The sequence below is a fragment of the Seriola lalandi genome, unplaced genomic scaffold, assembly GCF_002814215.2.
Source record: "Seriola lalandi dorsalis isolate HSWRI2012SDOR001 ecotype SW California unplaced genomic scaffold, Sedor1 jcf7180002054927, whole genome shotgun sequence".
In the NCBI taxonomy this organism is placed as follows: Eukaryota; Metazoa; Chordata; class Actinopteri; order Carangiformes; family Carangidae; genus Seriola; species Seriola lalandi.
Window position 1 is genome coordinate 2,340,657 of NW_019525479.1, and position 22,216 is coordinate 2,362,872.

The 22,216-nt window shown below is 41.4% G+C and overlaps 1 protein-coding gene and 1 long non-coding RNA gene across 2 annotated transcripts in view; one reads left to right on the plus strand and one right to left on the minus strand.

The window, feature by feature from the left end:
* Positions 1–5,570: 5,570 nt before the first annotated feature.
* On the minus strand, positions 5,571–9,341 carry zfp64 (zinc finger protein 64 homolog (mouse)). The gene is made up of 6 exons (XM_023431706.2): positions 9,101–9,341; positions 8,774–8,941; positions 8,519–8,665; positions 8,298–8,360; positions 7,953–8,204; positions 5,571–7,868 (listed from the first exon to the last, which is right to left on the minus strand). The coding sequence occupies exons 1-6, from the start codon at positions 9,120–9,122 to the stop codon at positions 6,436–6,438; spliced, it is 2,085 nt and encodes a 694-aa protein (XP_023287474.1). The 5' UTR covers positions 9,123–9,341; the 3' UTR covers positions 5,571–6,435.
* Positions 9,342–10,547: 1,206 nt separating this feature from the next.
* LOC147817637 (uncharacterized) overlaps positions 10,548–22,216 on the plus strand; it is a 36,684-nt gene continuing 25,015 nt past the window's right edge. The window contains exons 1-2 of the long non-coding RNA XR_015436197.1: positions 10,548–10,673; positions 12,786–12,851. This is a non-coding gene — a long non-coding RNA (uncharacterized LOC147817637). The remainder of the gene's footprint in view (positions 10,674–12,785; positions 12,852–22,216) is intronic.

Genomic DNA, 22,216 nt, shown 5'->3' on the forward strand with positions numbered 1-22,216 from the left:
GCAATTCGATCCCTTCGGACCACAGCTCCCTTCATTTTTGGGAGCACTCTGTGTGTTTGGTCAAGGTGTGGGTCCTTGTCTGAAAACTTTCCATGACACTGGAAGTTTCGGGCCACGTCTCTGTGTCTCTGCCGTCCACTGTGCCCGACTCCCGCTGAATTCATCAGCCATTGTTTTCCCTGCACAGGCATTTATTATGTCACTGCAAACATAAGCTTTGTCCTCAGATGAAGGATCAGCCAGGGTTCGTGCCCTCAAGGGGTCAAACAAACAGCAAATATGGACGGGCTATGACTTAGATCCTGGGGTTGGGTGGACATCATGGTGGGACGGAGGCACATTTTCTTTTCTATTTTTATTACATGTAGCAACAAAAAAATAGAAGTGACCTCTCTTGCAATCACATTAGTTGTGATAATGCTGGTGCTTGAAAAAGCACAGCCTTCATCTTATCTTTTCTCTCTGCCCCCATCACCATCACCATCCCCTTTCTTCACACCATATCAAAATGAAAACAGGGACATTTCCTGAGTCTCTCACTACACTGAATCATCACCAGTAATGAAAAGGATAAACAGGCAAAAACATTTAAAGTATCTAAGCTCACCCTGCTCAACCTAAACCACAGCAGATATGAAAATAAAATTAAAAAACATCTTTGCTCAGGCGGTTTATCACTTGAAATTTGGAAACAAACATGATGAAAAGACTCTAAAGATTCCCGCAGAGACGCTGAATGTCAGCAGTGATCCACATTACTTACAGTGCTTTTCTAATTGCTTCATATCCAATCTAGAATATTTTTTCCACACTGCATAAGAATGAATTTGGCAGCAGCAGCAGTATCACTGTGCATTAAAAGCTCTGAAAGGCAGGAAAGGTAAACACAGACCTAAGCACATACGCATGCATCTGCACGCACGCTCACACACACACACACACAACAATGGCTTGTATGTGTAAAGATCAGATTCCCATCATGTTTGTTTTCTTAGGATAAGGCATGTGTGAACAAAGAAAATATGTTGCTGGCTCCTAGCCATCTGCTGAAACCAGTGACATTTCTAAAATTGGAAATAGGTTTGTTTGATTATGCCACAAGTTTAACTGGCACCATATTCCAACATTGAGATAACACACATGCATTCGTTTAAAAGTTTAATGTTTAAATGTTGAATCCCACCCATCGGTTACACCTTTTTTTGCCTTACAATTAAATAAAGCAACAAGTATGACATCAGTCTAAAGAGACATTTATCTCTATTGTTTTAATCAAATTCTCCAGTTCTTTGTAAGGGTAACTTAGATTATTGAATGCTTAAGAACAATCTAATCCCTCCATAATAACAGGCCGGCAATGCAAACAAATGCCCAACCACACAAAAAACTGACTGTCCTGCTCTACAAACTGTGAGAATGCGGACAGAGAAAACACAAAGCAACATGCTGACATGTGAGAATGATCAGAGGTTGTCACAAAACCGAGCATAAAAAACAAATCCTGTATCCGCGCGGAGCTTAAACCTGATGGCCCAAGACACTTGTTAGCCAGTTGTTCCCAGTAACCAACTTGCATCCCACAAAAAATATGGAATAAAAGAAAACAATTGAGTGATTGTTCCCCCTTCAATGCATGGCACCATGCGCACGGTCAAAACCATGCAAACGCTCATTTGTTTAGGGTTAGTGGCACAGAAACAGGGACAGGAAAACAATGGCTAAATGTCTTTGTTAGTGAATCACAAAAGCTGATAGCTGGTTATTTGCATTCACGAGATCACACTCAGCGCTCATTGCTAAACGGTGAAACCCACATCTTTATAAAGGACATTGTTATAAAAGCCAACTGGCTCTGTGTTGCAGAGCAGGAGATACTGTAGCATTCCTTTGTCCATTAAAGGACATTTACGGGCTTTCATGCTTTCACTCCAGCCATGACTACTGCCTCAAAATTACACTGATGTTTCTGCCCCCTGAGGACGGCTTTTACACTGCTGCTTTAAATCTTAAAGAAACAACAAGAGCTTGTCAGGGTAATTCTTCCTGACAACCCAAGACAGACAAAAAATTATAAAAACAACACAGTGAACGCTCAAATACCAAATGAATAAATAATAAATAATCAAAAAAGTGACAATGCTTTCAGAAAATGTGAAAATTGACGTGTCTAATATGTAGATTTGAGCTTTAAACTGTAAATCAAAACATAAAAACATGCAGGGCTAATATGAAACATACAACCACCCACAGAGGCACAACCAGAATTTGCCCTAAGGTGATGCGATTGATTCCACTCTTAGACACAATAGCCTAATAATGTCTTAACAAATAATCACATTGCATTCAGAAAAAGCAAATGAAGGTGTCTTTTTGTTGCTCGGCTGTAACAGGGGCTGATCAAATCATCTTGCTCTATCGTCTTGTATTTCTATCACCACAGACAAAAAGAAGCGAACAAAGACAAGATAAAAGCCTCCAGTGTACTGAGAAATCAAAACTCACTTAAGATGTCAATAGTGTCACAGCGGAAAAAAAAAAAGATGCTTGCATTGGAAAACAAATCCATATCAATACTTTACCAATCAGTTAATTTCATTAAGGCATTCAATGCCATTTACTCTTGGGATTGCAAATTGTGTGCAAACAAAGCAAAGGTCAGAAACGTAGAAACGAGTGACGGATTGCATCTGGAGGAGCGCAGTGTAAAAAAAAAACTGTTTACACTCAGTGGCTGTCTGAGGGATTTATAACCACCTCTGATGACAGAAATTGACCAGAATACTAAATTCACTTACAGCCCTTTGACATGTTCACACTATTTTAAAGTACCAGCTCTCTTTTACTCATGCTCATGTGTGATCCAGTTCTGCTTGTTGTCCCTCTTATCACCTGGCAGACTCTGGATCTGTTTATGTCCAGAAGGAATGCATCACAACTTACGATTTCTTTAAGCAGCTGTGAGTGGAAATTGCTTTTTTGGGGAGACGTTTATGACCCTATTCAAAGGCTCATCTCAAACACAGGAAGGAAGGAACTGAGAAGTGCCATACAGTATAAAGGGATCTCTTGCTCTCTTGCTACCTGTCTGAAAAAAAATGGAAACAGGAGCGAAACTTTAGATTTTATAATAGAATTGTTTCTATTTTTAATCAGAAACTAACATGTGCTTAAAATAAGGTTATGCCATCATTTGTTTATCATTCAACATGTGCCAAAAAATTTAGTTTTGCATGATTGTAATGGTTCAAACTCTCCCCTCAAGTGAATCTCTAAAGATGTTGTAGCCCACAGAAAAAGCACTTAACCCAGCCATGATGTCACATATGGAACAAGAGAAGGAGGGGGGAAAAATGGGCTCTCTTCCTCAAGAGTGCTCAGGATTAGGGCCTGGAAGTTTGTTAGATAATAGATCAAAGAGATACACCAGAGAGCACTTCTTGCTTTTCCCACATAACGCTCATCTTCATACATAATGGAATTTCAGGAGCTTTTTAGCAATTCCACCTGAAGATCAGGCGACAGACTTCGTCTCTGAAATCACACAAAATGTTCAAAAGGGTCACCAGTGACATCACAGATCAAAGGTGTGATTATAATATAAATGTGAGCGCAAAAGCATAACCCACAGAAGAGGCAGAGCAAGGCGCTCATTATGAATGGAGGCATTTTTCACTAAAAAAACTTTTTTTTTTTAATGTTCGAGAAGCTGTGAAATATTTGTTCGTTATTAGTTGTGAACAGCAGAACAAACAAAATCTCTACTGACTCGCTACTCAGTTAGATTTTCTTATTTTTGTCAGACTTGAGAGGAGATATTCCCATTTATCCTGAATTGGGGACTTTGATTGCTGAATTGTAGAAGACATTCATTATTAAGTTCAGTGGTGGAAGACGTTCAGATCAGTTACTTAAATAAAAATGCCAATACAATAATATAAAAATAATTAATTACAGGCAAAAGCCCAACATTAAAAAGGTTACTGAAGTAATTAAATCACATAATGAGTAAAATGCAGGGTGCTACAAGTATCAAGGGTAAAAGTACTTGTTCCACAGCAGAACAGCCCCTTGAGTGACTATAATATTATTTAAGTATTTAAGTATTGAGGCATTAAGTAACATTTGATGTTGTAGTTTGGTGAAAAGGAGCTACATTTAATAACTTTGTATATTTTAATCTGTTACTGTTCATCATGTTATTTAAACTTTCATTATTCTCTTCCTTGCTGAGTTAGATGAGAGTCTGATACCAAAACATGACCTAAATATGAGGCTATAGCCAGCAGACAGCTAGCTTAGCTTAGAGCCTGGAAACATGCTGAAACAGCTAGCATGGTTTCTCCAGAAGTAACAAACTTTGCCTACTAGCACCTCTAATGCTCATTCTTAAAATGCTTTATTTCATTTGTTTAAAACTGAAGCTTAAAAACTTCAAGTTTCTATTTTACAGAGGTTAATATTGACTCTTTCTCTGCTAAAAAGTCAGATGCTCACTGTACCTTTGGACAGAACCAAGCTGTTTCCCTGTTTATGCATCTTTATGCTGACCTAAGCTAACTGACCGCTAGCTGTAGCTTCATATTTAACAGGGGCATTGATTTTTTCATCTAACTCTTGACAATAAAGCAAATATGTGCTTTTCTCAAGATGGCATACCATTCTTTTAACCTGTTAGTTGCTACTATTTAGTTGTCAAAGCTGGAGTGGAATAAAAGTACATTATTTTTCACACAAATGTAGTAAATTGGCATTAAATGGAAGCACTAAAGTAAAGTACAGGTATCTCTAAATCTTATACTAGTATAACACTTGCCACTCACAGGCAATTAATGGATTTCACAGAAAAAAAGGCATCATTAATTAAAATTTGTATGAGGTAAAAGATGAATTATCCAACACATCACAGCATTTTAAGTGTATGACAAAAGGGGTATTGTCATTATATTTCTTTGCTTTTTGTTGTCAGTACCATTTCCTTTTCTGGCAGAAGACAGTTCACCTTTTGAAACACAAACCAACTCTGAGGGGAAACTTTAGTGCAGGCAAAGAGTCATTCATCAAACAACTTCATCTGAGTTTGTGGCCATGCTGAGACACAAAACGTAGCAGTCTGCATCAGGAGAGCCATTAGCGCTGAGGGACGACAGAGAAATCAATGGTCAACTGTTCTCAGGAGACTCCTATTCAGGTTCAGCCTTCACTCTCTGCAAATACTAAGTGCTGAAGTCTGAGTGTAAAACTGGCCAGAATAATAGATAGCTGCAAGCAAAACAGGCACTTTATTGAAAAATCTATTGGGAGAGCAACTTAGCTTTTAGAAAATAAGACCTTGATATGCGGGCTAATGTTTTCTACAATTGACATCTACTTTGTAGATTCAGAATGAGGACTTGAAAATATTCATCTCCAGAAAAAGCTACACATACAGGTCTGTAGAATCAATACTACAAGACTGCAAGAATATAGTTTCAGAGTAAACTTCACCCTTTACTCTCATCGCTCTGCTGCCACCTTCTGGACAAACAGGAGAAAAACATGGCACCAAGAAATTCAATGTCAGCTTGTGTCAATTTGTTTCAGATTTTATTCTTTTACACTTTAGAATTTCTTCTAAGATGTTTTGCTGAAAATAAACATTATTTTAGTTCGGATGCCTCCAAAAATTACACTTGAAAATAGAGTGTATGAAATTGCGTCCTAATGATTAACTTTCATATTCAAAAGTTATTCAGTGTTAAACATGAAGACATTCTGAACTGAACTAATGTGCTACAACAACAATTCATTATTCTGATATCTGAAAATTAGAACATCTACATCTCCAAAGGTAACAGTATTGTTACTTCAGTGGTTAATGATTAAAACTGCTAGCGACAAAAAATGTTATATGTTAATGGCCTGCACATACTAAAGCCTGGTTTATACTTCAGAGTTTAATTGACACCGTAGATACAGTATAGCTGCGTACCCTACGCCGCATCCAGACATGCATCTCATGTTGCGGTGACGCAGACCGCAACAACTGTGATTGGTTCGCTTGGTAGCACTAATTCAGTCTCGTCCTTGTCTCTCAGTGGTTGGACAAGGACAGAAAACTCACCTCCTTCGGCCTCTATCGGTTCACTGGTCGTACACACCATCTCCTCTGACGTCTTCTCTCTTTACTGCGTTGCGGTAATTTCAGTAAAAGTTGCTCGACATTCATTGGCTCAAACCCCAACAGTTTCATTTCATTTTCATTTCATTACTTGAAGTACATAAAACCCCGCCACCAACTAGCGTTTTGGCGGTATAATCGCAGAGCGCCAAGCCGTAGGCTCTGTCGATCCTACGCAGAAATATAAACCAGGCTTGAGAGTTCTTACCGGCAAAGAAATAGCTTATGATGCAGATATAGTCTTTTCATTTTTAGAAAAAACACACTGAACCCTCAACTCATTGTGGGATTCCTTCCAGTGTGTGTGAATCTGAGTAGAGTGTGTGAGGAGAGAGCTGCTCTATTGCACTCTGCTGTGGTTGAGTGGACATCAATGGAACGCCGTGGATGACCACATTCTGGCTGCCCAGGCCGATGTTTGGCACCAGTAATGCACTTTCCTCACAGGGTAAGGCACTCTCCTCAACCGTAACTGTCCCACCTGGTTTGGACAAGTCCTCCGATGGACCGCACACCATGTCGGGTGGCGTCGGTGCGGTCACCATGGTGGTGTTCCCTTCTGTCACCACTGTGACCTCTGTGCCACCTTCCTGGATCAAGGCGTTGAGGCCCTCCAGTTCAGAGCAGGTGGTGATGAAAGTCTGCGTGCCGCTGCTGGAGCCCTGAGCGGTTATGGCTGTCTGCAGTAGGGCCTGGTGGAGCGGGTTGTTGGTGTCTTCAGGGCTGAGCTGCGTCAAGAGGACCGTCTGGGAATCAAGGGTGGCCTCTGGAGTCTGAGATGCCCCGAGGGGTTGCATAGGTGCTAGCAGGTTGACCTGTTGGATCATGGAGTTTACTACCATGTCCTGGTTTTCTGGGCTTAGCAGGACCATGTTGGTCTTACTCTGACTATCCACACCAGCTGGGATTAAGGGGTTCTCCTGGCCCAGAGAGTGAGATACGATGATTTTGAGCTGTGCATTGCTGTAAGGAGCCATTGAGTCAGACGGGAGAGGAACTTCGAGCTGGGTGTTGCTCTGTGAGGTTGTAACAGGAACCAAATTGACTGCATCAGATGGGGCAGAGAGCTGGAGCTGCAACACATTCTGAGTGTCTCTGTGTTGCTTTTTGTGACTGCGCAGGGAGTCCTCCCTGACAAAAGAAGCATTGCATGAGTCGCAGCAGAAAGCTCGAGCTGCATCTAGTTTGGCCCGATACCGGGAGCTGACCGGCTTTGGAGAGTCACCTCCTCCACTTTTACCTCCACCTCTGCCTCCCTTCCCGCTGCTGCCTTTCTCTGGCTTATCTGAGTGGCACTTCTTTTTGTGAATGACAAGGTTGCTGCGCTGCTTGGAGGCAAAGTTGCAGAAGTCACATTTAAAGGGTCGCTCCTCTGAGTGGATCCTCTCGTGGACTTTGAGCGCCCCCTTGCTGGAGCAGGAGTAAGTGCACTTGGAACACTGGATGGGCTGAGTGGGCTGGTGTTCCCGCGAGTGCTGCCGCAGAGCAGTTTTGTTGGAACACTTGAAATCACAGTGCACGCAGTGGAAGGAGTTCTCAGTGCCGTGTTTGATCTGAATGTGAGATTTCAGGTTGCCTTTCATGGCACAGCGGTACTCACAAAAGTCACATTTGTAAGGCTTCTCACCAGAGTGAATCCGGATGTGCCTCTTCAGGTCTGAGTTGATTTTGAATTTTGCATCACACTGTTGGCACTGGAAAGGTGCATCTCCTTGTAAAAACAAAAAGAAAATCTATTGTGAAATAACACTAAAGTATTTTCAATGCAATCTAGAAAACAACTTTGACTCCCTACCGGTGTGGGAGCGGAGGTGCACGGTGAGCTGGCTGGAGTTGCGGCTGGCGTAAGGACAGATCTGGCATTTAAAGGGCCGTTCATCATAGTGGATACGCAGGTGCTTCTTCAAACTGCTGCTGTCCGCTGCTGCATAGGGACAGTGTTTACACTTGTGCGGCTTCTCGCCTGTGTGTAAGCGGCTGTGCATGTTGAGCTTGTCCCGCCGACTGAAGCGCTTGTGGCACAGCTCACATTCAAACGGCTTCTCACCTGGATGATGGATGGTTAAAAACAACTCGTGTCAATATCTAATCCTGAAGGGCTCTAGCAGCAGAGCATCACGTGTGCATGGCACTGACATACCGGTGTGGGTTTTGAGATGGCGCTCCATGTCTTTTTGGCCATACTGTGTTTTAAAAGTGCAACCTGTGGGATCAAGACACAATGTGTTTTTACAAGGTGTGTGAAGCTTGTGTACTTGTGGAAAGTTAATCTAACTTCAACTGGCAGGAAGTACAGTTCACCCTGCATGGCAGCGGAAAAGAAGGAAAGTGTTACAGTCATAAACAGCGAGAGGCACCAACCTGAGAAACAGCAGCTGTGTCTCTTTGAAGTCAGGGTAGGTTTTAATTTTTTGGAAGGTGTTTTCTGTGCTTTGGTCAGGATCTTTTTGACACCTCTCATAACACAGGTCTGGTAGGTTTCCTCGAAAACAAACTCAGTGCTGGAATCTGAGCAGGACAAAGGTACAACAGATACCCAGTGCATAAAACAGGCGGACTGTGAATCAAGTTTGCATGCAAATTATTAATGATAAAACCAGAGCCACAGTATTTTACCTGGGAGAGTGGCTGTTACCGTGGTGGATGATGGGTCAGAAGTGGGTAGGGAACATCCATTTTGCTTGTGGGCGAGAAAGACCTCAAAATTATTGTACTGCTGCTTGCAGAAGCCACAGATATGGATATCTGGGCTCACCTCCACCACAACAGAGTGTCCTGCAGCGACTTAAGAGGGCAGAAGACACAAAACAAGAACCCATGATTTCAATAGGAAGTTGTATGATATACGTTTGTGATCTGACAATAAGATATCTGCAATATTACGTCCGAGATGTTAGAGATGTGGTACATTTAGAGATCTTGTTAATAGCTGTTTCACTTTACCTTCGGCGTTGTATGTTGACATTTTCGAGCTTGTTTTTGCTGGAGATCAGCTCATCTTCCTGCTCCTCAAAGGCTACACGACGTCCACCATGATGTTAAACTGCACCGGCTCGACTGTACATGCAGCCAGCACAGATACTACATGTTTCACACTCTGAAATCTACCGAGATGGTTATATCAATGGCAATGACAGTTTACTTCTCTGACAACACTGATACAGAGCGGGTTTACGACATCCTTCATGGGGTTTGCGGCAGCTGGATAAGCATGCGTTTATGTCCGGGTGACGTCATGCGTTGCTTTTAAGGTAGTGGGAAAAACCTAAATTAGCTTATGAGAGGAATTCTAGGATCAAGTTTTTATTTATTTAATGTATTTCTTATTTTGTCTAAGTTTTATATAAATGAATCAAAATATAAAAGCTGTCTGCTATATCACAGTTTCAAAAGATTTTTATGACATTATTTTCTTCCTTTTCTTTCACTAGGCCTATATTACCCCCCTTGGCATATTTATTTTTAACTTACTGTGTAGACTTTTTGCAATAGCCAATTTAAAAAAGAAAAAGAAAGAATTATAGAAAAAAAAAAAACCAACAAACAAAGAAAAATATTTTTAATGTAAGTATTATTGCCATTATTGTTATGTTTGGTGTTTGTTTCATTTTCTAAATTAAGTAGGCTATAGCAGTATATTCTGAGAGTCGATTAATTATAACACCAATTGCACGACTGAGGTTTTCCCATGTATATGCTACCTGCGTTACTCCAAATAACAAGTGTGGCATGACGTTTGGTATTTACGAGCCCCTGAAAGCAACATGACCACTGAACTAAAGAGTTGGATTCAGCGGCGGGACATTAAATGTTCACAAAATGTTGTTTAGTTCTTTTAAAAGAGTGGAAGACCTCCTCATAGAAAACTCTAACTCATAAACCTCAACATTTCCCTCGGTGAGAGAAAAAATTAAGCTAATTGTTAGTCTTCTCTTGCTAATACATGGATGTATTTAGGCTAATGTCGTTTCCTGAAGGCCTAGCGAGGCCATTACTGCCACCTGTCGTATTGGAAGTCGCATAAAAAAAAAGACCCACAATAACAAACTATGTGTTTGTTGGAGTCACTTAAAAATATATTCGGATTTAACCGAAGTTTGCCTCAGAGTCACAATGGTGCAGCGTCAGCACATTTCAGAATATAGCCTTAGCACCAGCTGTGATAACTACAACGACTTGAAAGACTACTCCTCGTGTGAGAGGTAAGCTTTCTGATGTAGCAGTTGTTGTAGGACACTAAAATATACATGGTCTACCATCTTTCAAGTAAGGGCAATTTACTGGGTTGTTGGGGTGACTGAATGAGAATGCCTCTTTTTATGCCAGAGCAGTTGTGCTGGTGTGAATAAGCCATGAAAGTGACTGACATACAGCTCCATTTTCAGTGGCAGGTCCTTAACTGCCTGATTGCCACTGTGAAGCTCAGGAATTTCCTTACGCTGACTTTCCTGCATGGCAAAGGCACAGGACTGATTCCTTCCCTGCTGAAACAGCAAATCCTTGAGTCAGACATGAGGTGCGTGCACACACACATGATCACACATACAGAGATACACACACACACACACACACACACACACACACAGAGTTGCAGGGCCTTTCATGGCCTGCCCACATGAATCTGACTAGTTGATTACCATCATCTTTGAACTTGATTTTGTCAGGATTGTCCACACAGATTCACATACTTGTATAGTAACTGTTTGTGTCGTATTAGAAAAAAGAAAGTACTGTTTTCTTTGGGCATTTTGGAAATTTGAAAGACATGAAAGAGAGATAATTAAATAAATAATTAGATCTGACCGAAAGGCGTGCAAATCATATGCACATAAATCCCTCTACAAACTCAGTTAGAGTTAAATGTACATCAAAAGACCAGATTTACATGAGAAACACAAATGAGTCAGATATGTGGTAATTAAAGAAAGACTTATGTCACTCCCGCAGATGTGGAGAATGGGCCAGTGTGCTCTCTGCTTTGATCTAGGCTTCATTTTCACAATCAAAAGAATTGTAAATTTGTTGTTTTGTTGTTGTTTTTTTTTCTTTTTACTTTTCACACTTGCAGCTCAAGATTTTCCTCCCTCTTGTTATGGTTGAGCAGTGTGGTCACTTAATTATCTTCATTATTAGGCCTTATTCATGAGGCACTAACAGTAATGTGTGTTGTCACACCCAGTAAGGCAAGCAACAATTATATCCATCGATTATTTGGGCAGATTCATCTCTCAATCAATCAATCAATGAATCATTTGGTCTCCAAAATAACAGAAAATATTGAAAATTGTATGTATGTTCAAGGATAAGATCGCTGGCCTGAGGTCCATAGTCCAGCACCATCATCCCTAAAACAACCTAGGGCAGTGTGTGCAGAGCAAACCTAGGTACTGCAAGCATTTCAAGTCATTACCAACTGACTAACAGCTGTAAAAACATAAATAAATATATAATACATAAACATAATTTCTGTGTTGTTACATCTCTGCTTTAAATTTAAGCTAGGCTAAAATGAGCAAGACTGAATGAATAAAAACCCCTCTAGCATGTGTGACTAAATGAGATGTGGCATCCTCAGCAATGATCTAATTGAATTCCAAGGACCCTCAAGTCCATTGTCGAATGTTGGTCTGCTTGTTTCATTGACACTAAGTCCTATTATTATTATTATTATTATTGTTATTATTGTTTACAATCTTATAAAACAAAGGAACGCCATAAATCTTCACATTTAAAAAGCTGGAACCACTACATTTTTACTCGAAGAGTTACTTAAATAATGATTAATTGATTATCAAAAGTGTTGCCAATTAATTTTCTGTCAACTGACTAATCAGTTAGTTAATTGTTAAAGATCTAATTTACATTCATACCAATCTCACTCTGCATGCTAGGTGCTTCTTCACTAGGCGTCCCCGTATCTTTTTAAAACAATACACTCTTATTCAGTCGTTGTATTCAGAAACAAAGTCTTATTTGGACATCCAGCTGTGCCAGTTCTAATTTGTAGACGTGCCCCTTTCCCATTCATTGAGACGCCCGAGTATTCGGTGAGTGATGTAATGTCCCTCTTTTCCCCAATGAGACAAGGGCAACAATAGGGGGGAGTGCCTCTGTCACATTATTTTCCCCCACCGAGGCACGCCAGCTGCTTACAGTTGCTTAATGGCTACGAGCTGTCACAAGGCATCACAGCCCGCTGCCACACAGGAGCGGCAGATGCTTTAATTGCACAATGACTTGTAGGTTGTCAACAGCAATTATACCAGGCTTCCACCTGAGGGCACCCAAAGAACACCGTCTACCCACTTCACTGGCAAGACACAAGCCTCAGAAGCTGGCTGCTACACATAAACCTGATCCCTGAGTTTTGCTTCTGTCCAGACAAGAGCTGCAAAAGGATTCCAAGTCTCTTTTTAGCTTAATGGTTTGGCCATGTGCTGCAAAGATCTGGGCAGGATTGTCAGACAGCAGGCTCAGGACCCCAAAATCATATTTAGACATAAAATATTTATCCAGCTTTGTCACCTTAGGGCCCGCCGCTCACCGTGCTGCGGCAGGTCGTGGTGTGCAGAGTTTGAGTAATTTTGCTCATTATTAATTCATGTCATTTTTTTTCTTTGTGATTCAGGGGAGGCTCATTCGCCGCTGCCAGCCCTAAGATTATTATCATCATTAAGAGGAAACAAATAAAATGGTGAGTTCAAAGCTGTGCTGCAACATGCTCCAGCCAAACATTTGTTCAAGTATGTTGATGGTTTGTTATACAGTATATATATATATATATATATATATATATATACACACAACTCTGAGAAAATACTGCGTAATGTGCTTAGATTTGTGGTCCATTCTATTTATAGGCACACCTAAAATTATAATCAAGCAGCTCAGAAACCAAACGCACACAGTGACCTTCTGTTTGTGTCATGTCAAATTGAATGGGTAAAAGATGTCCCAAGTCCCGTGTTTGTTTTGAGCCATAAGACAAATTATACACACATGTATGAATTCCTTTGGTCAACAGCTGCCATCGCAGCATCAGATAAAACGGAGCCAAAGTCTGGGAACCATCAGATGCCTCCAACACTCCCACTTTATCATATAAAAAGACAGTGTACATAAATGCACACCGTGCACACACACACACACACACACACAGACTTGCACACGCAAGCAAGTGAGGCAGTGCTACACATAAAAGGTGCACATGCTCACACGCAAATCAGCGCTATGCTCTTTGTATCTGCCAACTGATGCAGATGATAGGGCTGCAGATGAGTGCAGGCTAACCAGAGACTAGGGGGTACATGTGGCTTCACAGACAATAGCAGGCCTTAGGAGGAGAGTATTCAACCCTAAGCAACATGCTGGGATATAAATGAAGACATAATTGTAAAAATTTTTTTATGTAGTATGAAATTTTATATGGTAAGAGTGAAGTTATTGTTGGTATAGAGGCTTGCATAAATGTTAACGTGGCCAGAGTGGCAGGTATATAAAATGTGAATGTTACTTAGAAGAAGGAAGAGGAAATATCTTCTCTCCCAATTAAAAACAAAGATTTTTTATCAAAACAGAAGTATTTTTTTAGTGGAGTCCTCTTCAAAAGCAAGGCACTGTGGGTGTCTTGTATTTTGCTGTAGTGTCAGCAGGGGGTGTCCAAAATCAGGCTAGGGAAGGAGACCCAGTGCTTGTTTGAAGCAGCTTACAAGGCAGTGCTCCAGTTTGTAGTAGCTGACATTTTGGAACCAGTGGGTCAGCAAAATGGAGAAGCCATGGAGATGTATCAAAACCAGTGAGACTTTTGACCGCGGGATAGTTGTGTGTAATTTATTGTGGCGCTTTGGTTTTTCTTCATAGCGAGTCCTAATTATCGTTGCCGGATACCGACCATTAACATTATTGCACAAGTAGGTTTCAGGTGTTGCTTTCTACTCCCAAGTAGAACAGAGCAGGAAACGAGGCCATGGACGGAGATGGCACACACGTGTGTGTGTGTGCATGCATGCATGATATGTCTGTGCACACATGTATTTTTCTTTTTTTTGTGTGTGAAGTTGTCAATGATGTCATGATGGAGGAGGGAAAATCTTGATAGTTAGACAGATAACAATGAGGCTGGCTTATTCATGCCCTGCACACACACCTACAGACACATGGACACACACACACGGCGGCATCATCATCGTCACAGAGGGAGCAAGGCTCATAATTGGACAGAGGTGTCTGTAGATAATGAAGCCAGACCTCACACCTGCCAAACCTTGGGGATTTCACTTGACTGGCCACTTAAATCTTCCTCACTCTTCGGGTCTGGAGGGCAAGAGAGTGAGTAAGGAACTAATGGAAAAAAAAGCACGCACTACAGGGAGGATCCCTGTCAGCGTGAGTGTAGCGTGGACCCCCCCATCCACCCACCCTACCCCAGCTAACTCAGCCCCCACAGCTCGTTCCATACAGCACCCACCTCACTTCACTTCACTGTAAATCCTCTGGTGTCAAGGATTTCAGACGGAAATGGGGAAATGCTGCACCAGCTATTTTGTTTCAAACTCTCAAAACACTCGCTTCTCCCAAGTTGTCTTTGGTGACAGCGTTGTGTGCGGGAAGCGTATTGTGCCAGCTTTTAGTGGGGTGTCATTCGAGGTGCTGAAAGGGAAATCAGATAGACGCTTCAACGGAGAAATACTTCTATATAGAAAGTTTACCTGACAGTCATCAGTGAAGGTGTGACACTGTATCAGTGGTAGCAAAAAGCTACACCAATTAGGGGCCGAGTTTACTCTGGCAAAACCTGAACAATTTATGAGAAACAAAATGGAATTTCACACCGTCTTTTTTTCAAGAGTTGATCCATAAATGAGGCTCGGAAATCATTGTCATTCTTGATACAATTATGGCTTAGACTTACACTATTCTATTCTATTCTATTCTATTCAGTTCTATTCTATTCTATTCTATTCTATTCTATTCTATTCTGTAAATACACAGACAGGAGTAAGCGACAGCTGGGGGGGGGTATCACTCTTTGTTAGCTTGTCATGAAGTCAGCCGTGTCAGCTTTTACATACGAGTTTGTGTCTGCTTTCAAAAGGTTGTGGTGGTAAATGGTGAGAATCAATAACGTTGTTGTGCTAACAGACACAAATAGAGACTGGTAGCTTTGCTTGTGGGTTAGCTGTATCCAGATGGTCTGGGTATATCTGTCATATTTTATTCTTTTATTCTGCAGATATTGGATAAAAAGGATAAACACATGCTTGTCAAACTCTGCTGTCTTGTGGAAGTTGTTTTGTGCCTCCACTGCTACCCCGAAGTCGAGCCATGCATTAATGCGTTGAGTTTAAGGGCTGAAGCAAGGTTACCTGGAGAACCTCAGTCATATTTCTCTGTGCTGAGAAACAGCGATGCAGAGACAACGGTGATTCCTGATGGAGATTTACATGCACGTCTGTAAATGCTACAGCAGCACACACAGTCACTTAGAGATGTTGTTAGATGTCAGTGAAACTGCATATGATGCATACAAGCTGGCAGATTTATAGCAGGATAATGACAGAACTGCACAAAATTCAATTGTGTGCAAAATCTGAACGAATTCTAAAATCACCCCCCTTTTGACTGGGGCGTTCATTCAGCATGAAAGGAGCCAGAAGCCCCAGCCCAGGGTAGTAATCTTGGATACTTTCAGTTTAATTTTCCAGTGTCCAGGCCAGGTGGGAAGGTAAATGAGCCCAGGTGGCTCGCCTGGCCCACGATACCCAGGAGGGAAACCTCGCAATCAACAGCAACAAGAAAAAAACTAGCATCCATGGTGATGGATGGTGTCACATGTCCGCCGAGTGTTTGTGCTCTAAGTGCTGTGCATATTGAGGTGATGGCTCACCTCATCCTCCACTCTCATAGATTATAGATAGACAAAAAGCTGTGTGAGCAGAGCCAGGTTTGGGAAATGTGCTGTAACCGTAGACCCCGGATCCTCATCATCGTCATCATCCCATCTTTTACCAGCTTGAGCTGCCACTCGAAGACACTTACAGTAGTTGGGCGACATTCGCTAATGTGGATCTTCTTTCCAAATTGCGACGATAAGCAACGCTGAAATGTGCCCTGAAATGAAATCACACGGAAACCGAAAGCTTATCAAGATGAAAGTGTGCAATAATACAAGAATTATCCATCACCATCCATCATGTATTTGTTTGCAGGAAACAGATTACATGGATCTTAATTGAAATATTATTTTACCTTCATTTGAATTATTTATGGGGTTGCTGACTAGATTCATACCTCAGAGAAAAACATGAACACATTATGTGATGCAAGAGTTTGTGTGTGTGCGCTTGTGTGTGCATGTGCGTGTGTGTGTGTGTGTGCGCGCGTGTGTGTGTGTGTGTGTGTGTGTGTGTGTGTGTGCCTGTGTATTTGTGAGCATTTCTCATATATTATTCAAAGTGTAGAGTCAGAACGTGGTCCTAGGTAGCCATATGAGGGATATCAAAGGGCCTGTCTTTGATACAATTTACTTGAGATCCGCTGGCCAGAGCCGAGCTGTCCATTGGCCTACCATTGCTAATGAGATCGGGGGGTAAAATTGAGAGTGGTGGGCTGGCTGTCATCCGCTAGGTGATGGTTTTAAGACTAAGCAGTGATACTTCATTAATTAACCTTCACATTCTATGTAGATCTGCTCATCAAGATGCAGTTAATTAAAGAAAGGTCATTCCAAGGGCTGCTGGGAAGCGGCATTATTACAATGGAGGGATGGCACTGCTTTGAGCGAGATAACACAGGGGAAGGAGGGGGGAGGGGGGGGCGATCACCCCAGTCACCACTTAAATGGCAGACGACTCGCCAAAGCCAGTTTCTGAACTCCTGACTGTGGAACAGCTTAGTTCAAGAAAAAAAAAATGTTTTTCTTTTAGCTGTTTTTGTTTTTTTGTTTTTTTTTTATTTCTTACATTCCCTCTTTTTTTTTTTGTATTGAAAGATGCTGTTGAAAAGCTCTAATGGAGAAAGTCTCAGTAAAATATTCATTACACTCAATCGACAGCATCTATCTTTTAGCATCTCGGTATAGTTTTTCTCCCCTCTCTTTGCAGCCCTGTGTCTTCGCTGCCAATTTCTTGGGCGAATTCTACTCTCTCTGACCTTGCTCAGTGTACAGGAAAAAAAATGCCATGTTGAGTAAATAAAAGGCCTGGAACTCGGCGGGATATAAAATAGTTATGCGTCATCTGTAAGTGAAATCCATTTCTGTGTGGTAACTTATTCATTTTGATTTCTGCCTATCTATCTATATATTTATCTTTGTTACTCTCAGCTAATTCACTCTTAAAATATGTCATCTTGTTTTGGGAAGTGGATCAAGCAGATTCTGTGTTTGGTCATAAAAACACCAGTGGTTGTTTTTGTGCAGGTCTGCATTATGACATAAGGACAAACACAGTTAGAGACAGCTTAGTATGAAGTAATGTGTCTGTAGAATCGCCTCCCGGGCAATCACACAAGTGAGATCAGACTTAGTGATACAAATGGCTTTTTATAATGTTCTTGCCAAGCTTTATATTTTGATAATGGTAACTCCTCTCTCAGTGCTTGTCTTGTTTGGGAGCGTGGCATCAGTTTTTCAAAATGTTGCTGTACTGCAAAATTGTAGCGAGACATCAGCACCTCCCCTGTGTCCACTCAGTCCTCCTGTAGTCATCCCTGAGTGTCTTTTGGCATTGCTTCCAATGGCAGGTGTAGAGACAAACGAGAGGCCGTGCGCAGGCACACGCACGCGCATGCATTCAAGCGTGTGTGCGTATATATATGTGTGTGTATATATCCCTCCCACCCCGCTACGATACAGTAACTGCTGACCCTGGACACAGTGCCATTATGGCAGACGAGGCAGGGCTCCCCTGGCAGCGGCTGGGGCGGCTGGTTGCTAGGTGGAGAGACATTACCGCGGGCCTCTGCAATAATTTATCCTAAGAGCGCGGCGAGCCGTCATGTAGCCCCTGACAGAGAGCTGCAGTACTTTATCAGCCTGCCTGTAAATCAGCCATGTGTGGGTGCAGACGGCAACATTGTTTGATCTCTTTCAGACACTCTAATAATCTGCTCCCCTCTGATTGATACCTCCACACAACAAAGCACATTACACCAGCAAACCACAGCAGCCATCAGCGTGTGTGTGTGTGTATGTGCATGTGCTGATGTCTGTCCGCAAGAAGTGTGCGTGCCCGTGCGTGTGTGTGTCTTTCTGGTGGTCATCAGTATTGCCAGTGGCCTGGGGAGGGAGGGAGGGAGGGAGAGGGAGGGGATGAATGAGTCTTCTGCAGAAACACAGGGTCATTTGGAGTCTCTAAACCAATGACAGGCTAACGGGTTCACAAAACGATCACTGGATGAAGGGAGGGGCAGGGAGAGTGTGTGTGTGTGGGGGGGGGGGGAAGAGGGAGCACCACCAACCTCAACATAAGAAATCCAGCAAACAGATAAAGAGCTACTGAGGCAGTTATTCTTTTTCTTAAATGGCTGTGGTTTTGTAAATGTGAATTTTGTAAAGAGGCCTGTTAAATTTCCTTCCACATCATTGTCTCACTTCTGATGTAGATGCACGTAAATATCACATTTTATATCTATAAAAAAACATTTAATCCATAATTTTCTGCTCTTGAAGATTGCACAAAGAAAATTTGGTACAAAAATGGTTGTAAGAATTTATCCCCGTTTCATATTCCAGTATAGCCAATATTTTTTCAAATGAATGTGCAGTCCGCACTTTGACAGGTACAACAAATGTAACTACACAGCTGAATGCTCGTATCTTTTCTTTAAAACGCTGATATTTATTTATTTATTTTTATTCCATTCATGGCCTTCTATCAAATCAAAGCGAATTGCATCCTTTTCCAAATTGCCTCCCAACCCCTTTCGCTTGATATGGCTCATATACAAAGGAGAGCAATGTCCCATCCAACAATACCCATACCATTTGTGCCGCTCAGCTTCAGAATGTCATTGGTTTGAGTGTGACAGTAAAACATAACTCTACCTTTTTTTTTCAGTGGGGTTGCATTGGAACATGGCTTCCAATTATTCAGCTCCAAATTCAATAGCAATTTTCTGCTCAATGAAATAGTGGTTTCAATCTCTAGAGTAATGTCACTTTAGAGAGATTTTCAAAATGGCATGTCTGTGAGTGAATAGATGGACACGGGAGGATTCATTTTGCTTGAGGAAATGATACTTGTCTGCTGAAGCTTGTCATTTATTGATGAAGAGAACACCTCTTCAGATACTATAGAATCTACAGTATGGGTATAGATATAGTGTTTTTGCTGCCGTCGTTGACTCCTCATTAAATATGTCTAATTTTTTTAGCTTTTAGTCAGAATTTCTAAGAAAATAAAAATGCCAACCAGATGCATAACCTTATGAATCTGTTTGGTCAGATGGAGCCTATTTTGCTTCAGTGCAGCATTAAAAGTAGCACTGAACAATAAAAAAAAAAAAAATGCAATTATAAGTGTGTTTGTGTGTAATGTATCAGTAGCCCATCCAGGGCCCCATAATGAATGCAATGCAACGTGCGATCACTGAGCCGTGCGTATGCCCCGCTCAATGCATCTCTGAAAATAAACAGAGCAATGGAAATGGTTCTCATTAGTGTTGTTTTCATATTAAGTCCCTCAGACAAGGTTGACAAACCCAGCTCCCTGTGCCAGGCTCCTCAGGGACCATCGCTTCAATACAGCTAGGGCAAACAACACCAGCCGATACCAACACCATTACCACCTCCTATAGTTACTTATCCTCCCCTCCCTCCCTCCCTGCGGTGTGCTCTGTCTACACAGACCAGGGGAAAACGCATTAAGATCTTCCAGCAGCATAGAGAAAGAGTCCTGCTTTCATTTATCACCATTGCTATTGGCCCTAAAAGGGACAAATGTCTGTTCTCCATCTCTGTGCTATTAGAATTGGAGAAATGTGTGCTGTGTGTGCGAGATGGAAGTTATTTCGTGCTCCAGAGACGATCCGCTGCGAGGCTGTTTAGCAGGGAGGGAACAGGTGTGCTGAGCTTCTGGCTTCCACCATGTGTTCCAGTTGTTTCATCTGCACCTGTTTCCCCCAGTCCTATATATGATGATCAAAACACTTTATTAACCATAAAGTGTTTCGTGTTTGTATGCCACACTATATCTGCCTCCTAAGTGGTTCTTTTAACAGTCACATATCATCATGAAGTAATTAATTTCATGCAGCAGAGGTTATTGTGTCAAACGTTGTGTATATTTACCAGAGAAATGTGTCCGAAGATAAAGTTTCATTTGCTGCTTTGCAAATTGATGAATAGGGATTTAAACTACAGTAAAACCAGCTCATGAAAGCAATGATTCATTTTTAATGAAAAAGCTGCCTTAAAATGTAAATCATAAAGCATAAAGTTAAAGAAATACATGTGAATTTTCAAATATTTTTTATTGTGAACCACAGAGTTTAAGCTACCTAACCTTTTAACCAAAGCTGAAATCTTTCAACACACTGTCAACCTTGAACTAAAACAACCATTCCCAAACACCTATTAAAAGGCTGTAACTAAAGATAATTCATTATTGATTAATCTGTCCATTATTTTTTCAGTTAATCAATTAAACTTGCTACAGATTGTCAGAAAATTGTGAAAAACACCCACCACACTTTCCCTCAGCCCAGACTGACGTCTTCAACATGAAGTAATTCAGTTTACTGTTGTATATTTTAAAGAAAAGCTGCAAACCTACACAGATTAGAAGCTGAAACTGGAGAATGTTTGGCTTTTTTGCTTGAAAAATGACAATTAATTGATTATCATAATACTTAATTTACCAATCCATCAATCGGCTAATTATTTTGGCTCTAATTGCTGATTTTCCTGTTGCGTTTTCTTCCCAAGTCACTGACCAGCTTCATATCATGAACACAACTCAATACTACTGATGGGAAATAAGAATGATATATTAATTTCAAAAGAAATGATAGGTTTCAGCTTTGTCTTAATAATCGCATTGTGTTAAAAATTGGGTTATTCCGTATCGTGGACGTTTTTGGCTTCCACAAGATCTTATCTGCAATTCAGTTTCTTGTTTGCTGCATTTGCTGTTTTCCTGAGGTTGTTTCCTGGGAGAAGTGACCTCTCAACAGCAGCCACAGTTGCGTATCTGAGCGAGGTAACAGTGATAGTCAGCATGGCGAAACTGACAAACAAAAAAATGCCCTGTACTGAAATCTAATATGGCTTTTTTTTTTTTTTTCCCACAGCAGAGATTTTGACTTGTCATAGCAGGAAAAGCACAGGTGTTACTAATAACACGAACAATGGCTCTGTTCTGGTTCAGTGTCCCAGTAAGCCGTGACAGCGTGACAGTGAGCCAGCGATACACATGCAATACCGGGACCCTGAAACTGAAACAGCTAAATGGAATTCAGCCATCGATAATTTTATGATTTCCTCCTGTTACATGACAAAATATCTATAGTGAAAGAGGCCAAGGAAACAAATACTGTACAGGCCACATTTTGACTGACAGATGCCCGGGACGTGCAGAAAGAGAATCGCTTAAACCAACACTACTAGTTGTTGATGTTCACTCTTTACAATTTGTAGATGTGTGCGAGTCTCCGTGTGTCTTTGTGTGTCACAGTCTGGTCCTCTTCCTGACACAGAGGCCCACCTGAGTTGTGACTTGGCGGGGCACATCACACTGCTGCAGGCCACTGTAAATATCACCTTTCTTGCTATCTTCAAGACTTGCTTTTCCAGTAAATGGGGAGAACGTGTAATTCAATATACTGTGTCGGGCCATTTGCTTTTCAGAGGACATCAAGGTGACATGACTTAGTGGCCCCCGGAATGAACATAAAGATTAATAAGTAATGGCCATATAAAGATGATATTTGCACTCGGATATCCCCTTTGTTGTAGATTAATGCTTTTGATCATAGGGAAACTGGTAACACAAAACGAGCAGAAGGTATGACGTCCCAACACGACCTGGCACATTAGGCTCCTGGAGAGTTTTACATGCT

Excerpts from the sequence above, each read along its gene's own strand:
- zfp64 (XM_023431706.2), bottom strand. The coding sequence starts at position 9,122 with ATGTCAACATACAACGCCGAAG. Across the intron at positions 8,942-9,100 it reads GTCAACATACAACGCCGAAG|TCGCTGCAGGACACTCTGTT; the intron begins GTAAAGTGAAAC and ends TGCCCTCTTAAG. Across the intron at positions 8,666-8,773 it reads GGTAACAGCCACTCTCCCAG|ATTCCAGCACTGAGTTTGTT; the intron begins GTAAAATACTGT and ends TGTCCTGCTCAG.